Source organism: Cyrtonyx montezumae, unplaced genomic scaffold (assembly GCF_038088225.1).
Source record: "Cyrtonyx montezumae isolate F1298 unplaced genomic scaffold, pur_monq_1.0 scaffold_19, whole genome shotgun sequence".
Taxonomy (NCBI): Eukaryota; Metazoa; Chordata; class Aves; order Galliformes; family Odontophoridae; genus Cyrtonyx; species Cyrtonyx montezumae.
In genome coordinates, this window is record NW_027071925.1 from 3,988,549 (window position 1) to 3,995,538 (window position 6,990).

At 44.5% G+C, this 6,990-nt stretch overlaps 1 protein-coding gene across 1 annotated transcript in view; it reads left to right on the top strand.

Annotated features, from left to right (window-relative positions):
- Positions 1-6,677, top strand: part of RECQL5 (RecQ like helicase 5) — a 34,671-nt gene extending 27,994 nt beyond the window's left edge. Inside the window, 10 exon segments of the mRNA XM_065735247.1 lie at positions 328-364; positions 983-1,041; positions 1,190-1,266; positions 1,691-1,784; positions 2,213-2,353; positions 2,803-3,470; positions 3,652-3,730; positions 4,232-4,483; positions 4,990-5,062; positions 5,187-6,677. Coding sequence (XP_065591319.1) covers positions 328-364; positions 983-1,041; positions 1,190-1,266; positions 1,691-1,784; positions 2,213-2,353; positions 2,803-3,470; positions 3,652-3,730; positions 4,232-4,483; positions 4,990-5,062; positions 5,187-5,287 — 1,581 coding nt within the window. The 3' untranslated portion in view covers positions 5,288-6,677.
- The last annotated feature ends 313 nt before the right edge of the window (positions 6,678-6,990 follow it).

Genomic DNA, 6,990 nt, shown 5'->3' on the forward strand with positions numbered 1-6,990 from the left:
TGGACCAGTCTCATAACATGAAGGAGTCCAGCTTGTCTCTCTGCAGTGCTCATCAAGAGGATCCTGTTGTCTTTAGCAACACTGATAGGAGTATAAACAGATTTCCCCCTTCACCCTTTTTTGCATATTTCTATAGCATAGTTGAACTTTTGGCTTTGAATTTCATCCTTTGTCTCCTTTTCCCCATTCTAATGCCTTTTCAGTACCTTTGTAACTTTAACATCAATTTTCCATGCAACAGAGGGATAAAAATTGCCCTTCATGTTTCCAGACCTGCATGTGTGTTGCAGGAATGGAAATGTTTCAATTATCCTTTTTTTCTTCCAGGGCAAAGAACCAGAAAAAGAAGATTTTGTTCCTCCAAGTAAATATCTTTGGTTTATAGTGGGTTGGGAGAAGGAAGCCTTGTGTTTTGCAGCTGTGTGTAATTTACATAGCATCAGCACTGGTGGTATCAATCCCTAGGCACAGGGGTTGGGTTTTTGGCTGTGAAAGTTTGGCTGGAGAAGGGGAATCAGAGATTAGCTTTGGTCAGGGTGAAGACATGGAATGCATCCTTCTGAACAGCTTTCCTAAAAGAGACAAGAAGAAGGTGTGTTGTCTGAGCTGACCTTTGAGGCTGCTTCTACAGTGTTTATGCAGCAGTGTTCAATTGGACTATAAGGCAACTTTTGAAAAACTTTGCTATTTGTATCTGTGACACTTGGAGCCCTGTCTAGTGACACAGGTCTTACACTATTGTACATGAGTACCTAATGGTTCATGTTGCTCTATTCAGCCTCTTTAGTTTTGATTGTTTGTTTTTTTTCCTAAGAGCTGGAGAGCCTTGAGCTGGGGTGACTGTAGTGGTTCTTGGTGTCACTGTGTAGGAAGGAACAGGCCAAGCAGTGCTGGACTGGCACCTTCCTAGTGAGAGCTGAGATACTGTTCTTCAGCTCCAGCCCTCCTATGATCCCTTTTCCAAATGTCTCTTGTGTGGCAGGTGCAGACTGCCCCTTGAAGGATGCCTTCAGCAGAAGAATCTCTAAGCTCACAGTGAAGGTAAGAGGGGCTGTTTAACATTCAGTCTTGCTGACTTGCAAAAGAGAACAAAGATTCTGCCTGCCCTGTTCTTAACTCCTCCAGGAATAGAAGTCCTAGGGGCACTGTGATTTCAGTAGAGCATATCTGAGAATCCTATGTTTCCTAGGGACGGGAACACTGCTTGAAGATATTGGAAGAAGCTTTGAGTGCCAACCAAGAGGTTCCAACAGCAGCAGGAAAATGGTATGAGATGAGAGAAAAGGGGTAGTGTATTGAGTCCCTTAACACAGGGCTTACTCTTCCCCAGGCAACATTACCACTCTCAGGGAATGCCTTTTTATTTGATCCAGTGATGCAACTTCTTTTAACAGCGTCATTCATAAAAATTCCTATGTCCAATTCTGCTAAATCAGCTTGATCACAATTCCTCCTTGTCCCACAAGATGGGGGTAGTGTACTTCCAAACGGATCAGCTGAACAGAAAGACTTGTATTTAAATGTTTTCATCACCTTTTTCATTCTCTACCAAGTCACTACTGCATTGCTTAAGACTTAAAGCATCAGAGGTAGAAAACTGTGTGCTTCTGGGGGGATGCTTAAGCATTAGTGTTCCCTTTGCAGATGTAGAAGTGTGTCTTGCCAGAAATCACCCCAGCCTGTGTTACAGGTCAGACCCTCATGCCTGTGCTGTGGAGCTGGAGTATGAAGCTTTCAGAACCAGTAAAATGGCTAACTCATACAAGGCATCTGTGCTGAAGAAGGTAGGGCCCAACATCTACTGTTGCTTGCCCTTGCCATGTGTGGGACTCTTAACATGCTGTGGCCTCAGCTCAAAGGGAAATAGGGTAGCATTTGCATAGGAGAGATGAAGGAGAAACTCCTCTTTGCCTTGAATGTCTTCCAAATCGTTCTTCTTGGATTTTTTTTTTTCCAGGAGAACTCAGAACCATGTTGTTTTTGCATCCTTGTTGGTTGCAGCCTAATATTTTACAGTCTTTGGAACCTATTTACCAATGCAAGCTTATCCAGATGTCCTCTAGGTCTAGCAATAGAGGGAATGGGAAATTCTTCAGACTATTATTGACAATAGAGAAGCCTTAGTTTAGGCTAGCTGGTTGCCATAAGTCTCTTTGAGGATGTTCCTGTTTTTTTTGTCCACTGGGAGTTTGTTTCTGATCTTTTTTTTCAGGTAGCAGAGATCAACAAAGCATCAAAAGAAGGAGAGTTGTTCTCAGTGATTGGGTCTGGAACTGGAGGCAGCAGCAGCTTGGGAACAAAATCTGAGTTCCCAGCAGAGGAGGATTTCCTCCCAGCATCCCAAATTTACTCAGTGAGTGAGCACAGATGGGATAGACAAGATATGGCTTATCTACCTGCTTTTTCAGGATTGTTTTACAGTGTTTGGGTTTTTTTTTTTATGGCCATAGTTATATATTCAGAGTGGAATTGCTTTCTCTATCCACCCTTTGTTTTTGGGATAAGAACAACTAGTCATGCTGGTTCCTAATAGTGAACCATGTGCAGGCCATACAGCAGATAGCTTTTTCTGATCTTATTCTAACCAAAGATGCACTCTGTTTCCTTACAGTGGGACTATGACTGTAGTCTAATCCACTTCCCTGATGTCTCAGTTGATGGCCATGATGATGAGTCAGTTTTAGAGTCATCCTCAGCTTACAGCTGTATGCACTGTAGTGTATTGTACTCATAAGCTTGTCTCCTTTGTTCTGCACATGGGCCAGAAAAGATATAAATATTTTCTCCTTCGTTTCTCCCTAGTTCAAACCCAAGCGTGTGGGAGCTGGGTTTCCAAAGAAGTCTGGCTTGTTCCAAACAGCTTCAGAACTGCTAAAGATCCAGGAGAACAGTGATACAAAACCTGTCAAAAAAGAAGATTGTCCAAATAAACAAGACAACAGCAACTTCAGTCTGGAACTGGACGCAAAACCCACTGTTCTCCAGAAAAAAAAAAGAGCAACCAAAGCAGTGTGTGAGAGTGCGGAGGTAGAACTAGTCCTTCCTGAAAAGAAGGATCAGCAAGCTAGTCCAGACAAAAAAGCTGCCCTTGGGGATAGCCCTGTTAAGAAGACAAAACCCAGCAAAAAGCAGCAAATGCTGGCAGAAGCAGCCAAAAAAGAATCACAGGATATTTCCAAGTTCTTCTCCCTTTCCAAAGGTGGGTCTAAGGCTAAAAGTTGCAGCTCAACAGAGGAAGTCAGCTGTACTGCAAGCACACTACCTCAGGTTTCTTCTCAAAGCATATGTCAAGAGAAATCAGTACCTCAGGAGAATAAAGCTGCCTCTGGAGAAGATGTGACAGGACAATGCCAGGGGGAGAATGAAGAGCTGGGAAGGATGGAAGGAATGCTGACTGAGAGGGAGGAGGACAGTAAGACCCAGCAGGCTGCTGAATTTAAACTCCTTCAGGAAGGAATTGATGTATCCAGGTAAAATCTCCACCTATCTCCTCTCTGTGTTGCCTGTTAATTATCTGCAGGGCCCTCCCAGCCTTGTCCTGGAAACTGGGAATCCGTATTTGACCTCTAGGCTGTTGAGAGAAATTCCTGCTTTACCATGGTGAATCTCATGGCCACTGAAGGTTGTCCTTCTCTCCACTCTTTCCATTAGTGCTGCTGAAAATGTCACAGAAACTGAGCAAGCTATTGTTGGGGAAGGTCAGAGTGGGAAGCGACAAGGATCAGATGAGGTAAGACTTTAATGGATTCTGATCTTGACTACCTCTGCTCACCTTGTGCCAGTGTTCTCACTTGGAGTGATGTTCCTGGTCTGATATTTGCCTGATAGCATTATTTACCTGGAGAGGGCCCAGCTGCTCTTGCAGTGGAGAGAACTGTTGATGAGTTGCCCTGCTACCCTTAGAACCAGTGACAGACCTCAGTGGAAAGCTTCTGCTCCACTGTTTCATCTTTTTTGCTACACATGTGACTGTATCTTCTGCTCTTAACTTGCCTGGAATGAAACTCCTTCTAGATCTGTAACTTAACTGTATTTAGAAAGTTGCTTTCTCAAGTCCTGGGAACAGCTCGGTGGCCCATGGGGCCACTCAGAGTGAGTCATGCACACAGCCTTTCTTGCCAGTAAGTCTCTGCTTCTTGTTTTGGCATTCAAGACTGCCTAAGAGCTGTCTGAACTGAAGAATACTGTTGCAGGAATTGGTGATTTTGGTTTTCTTCTGTCCCATCTTCAGGATACAGAAAGCCCTGCAACAAAGCGGCTACGGACAGCAGCAAAATCCTCTATTCTGTCCCAGCCAGAAAGCAAAAGCGTTGGTCTGACAAAGAAGAAGGTGACTTTTGATCCAAACATATCACAGAGTGATAAAGAAGGAGCCAGCAAGACCATACAGCCTGCAACCAAAAGTGTGTCCCTCAAAGAGACAGCAGACATCGTTGTCAAATGTTTGACCCCATTCTATAAGGATGGCAAATTTGCTTCCAAGGTAGGCACAGCTCAGCAACCTCTCTAGAAGGAGGCTGCATCTCCCTAATGATCTGGGGCTCTGAGAAGGGAAAGATGTAGCACATTTCATTTCCAGGTCATGTCTTCGTATGTGCTGTTTCAGTGACTAGGTGCAGTAATTCCTCTCTTGCAAGGATTTGTGTGTAATTTTAAGTGGTGTCTCATCAGTTCTGCACTTGTTATTGCTCATATTTTCATACCAAATACTAGCAAGCTTTTAGGACTTCCTGCTTGTGGAGTGGCAACAGATGAGGTTGAGTTTTGATCTGTTTTACGTGATGTATTCTACAAGGCAGCCTCTGTGTGCATGTGCTCCTCCAGCGCCCCAGGCTTGGGTGCATTTTCAGCCTGTAGTATAAATCAGTATAAATCTGTGAATGCTTTGTGCTACAGCCAGTCTGTGCTAAGGGCAGAACAAAAGCAGAAATAAGTCTGGTGAGAATACTAATGTCTCCTTTCTGCTCTTTATCCTCCCCATCCCTGCAGGACCTGTTTAAGGGCTTTGCTCGGCACCTGTCTCATTTACTGACTGAAGATCAGAACCCTGCTCGCAGGACTGGTGAGTTGGTAGCCATGGAGACCATCAAGGATCTCAGGTTATTTTGATGCTCAATGAAATGATGTCTGCAGAGGGGGCACATGTCTTAAGTATCATCTCAAAGGGGGTGCTTCTTCTCTTGCAGTGAAGGAAGAAGCACAGAGACTCATTAAGGAGTTTTTCAAAACACGAGTCAGATGTGAGAGTGAAACAGACTGGCAGGAGCTGCACTGCTCAGAGGGATGATTCTTGCATCTTGCTGGCTCTCTTCCTTCTTCCAGCAGTGGGACTAGGGGATCTTGAGGAACTTAGCCATGGAGCACTTCAAGAAAATGCAGAAGTGAGTCTTCTTTTCCCACTGCATTTTTGCTCTCTCTTACCTGCAGTGTCACCTTAGCAACACACATTTCCAGGAAACCAGTTTCTGTGAATTTAGGGAGTGTTTCTCCAATAACCAGGGATCTAAGGCCCTGCAGTACCTCTCACCAAGAGGCACAAAGTCTCCTTCTCCTGTGTAGGTTAGAGGCTGCTGCCTCAGATGTTTTGCAGTGCTTCCAACCACTGCTCCCTGCAGCAGTCTGGGAGGTATCAGGCTTTCCAACCTGATGGCTCCTCTCCTTGCTCCCCCATCTCTTAGTCCTTATTTAAGTGTTACCAATAGAAGCCTTATGCTACAAACCAGTTCACATGCTTTTGCTCAGGGCTGCTAATGTTGAACTTGGTGGTTGAGTTCTGGATGGAACATTTTTCCTTGAAGGCAGCAGGGGAGTGTTTTGTTTTTACCCTGCAGGCAATGCTGACTTTCTGAAGGTAGAGAAATTCCAATTTTTTTTTTTTGTTTGTTTTAATCCAAAGTTAATTTTTTTTTTAACAGTGTCTAGTTCTGCCTGCCCTTTAACTTCAGTGGTCTTAACCTCTCCAGTAGTGGCACTAAGGTTGCCAATGCTTTTCTAGCATTTGCTTGTAAGCCCTAAAGCCATATCTGTTCCCTGTGCCTCACCCACAGCCTGCAGTACAGAGGGCAGTGCTGCTGCTACTACTGGTTATCGTACTGCTGTGGCTCTCAGGTTGACACTGCAGTGCCTCTGCTGCTATATTTATAGAAAGACCTGAACTGTAGGGTATCAGTGGGCTTGATAACCTGATTCCCTAGCACAAGTCCTTTCTGTTGGGTTTTAGTTGGGTTCTGCCTTTTTTTCACGCTTGGAGAGGCTGGTGGCCTCAGGCACTAGTGCTGCTAGAGGAATCTACAGCCTGAGAAGCCATGAAACAGACTTTTGAATCAGTGTACTCAACGGGTTGTTATTTTTATGTGCTGAAGGTTATGTGTGGAACTAACAATAAAACCATGTCATAGCAGCTGTGGGCTCCTCTGGAAAGATTTTTCTGACTTATCCTATCCCAGGTACATTAAGACTGTGAATTTAGACGTAGAAACTCTTTATCTGAACAGGCAACTGATGAATGAAGGTGAGGTACAGGATGGGTGGGGAGTGTGTAGCAGCAGACACCTCACAACCCTGGTAGCTGCAGCATAGCTCAATCTGAGAACCAGAAGGAGAACCTGGAAATATCTCAAGTCACTTATCTTCAGCTTGCCCTGCTCAGCTGGAAGATGAAAGGGTTTACAAGAAACCAATACACAAGATACAACTATCTTTTTTTCAGCTGTTGCCTCCTGGTTCTGCTTCATCTTCCCATTAAAAATCCTTTCTCATCAGCCACTTAAGTGGGGTTGCTGTCTCCAGAGATCAGTGCTACAGAGGTCAGCTTCTGCCTGACAGTGTGAACTTTTCAGAAACATTTTGCGTGAATTGTAAATCAGAGGGCGTCCAAAAGGGCACCTGGTTGTGTGGCACAGTGCTGAATCACAGTGCAGGGCACTTCTTCAGATGAGCTGTGCTTTTGTGTAAGGCTGGAAAAGCTCAGAAAGAGAAAAAAGTAAGGAT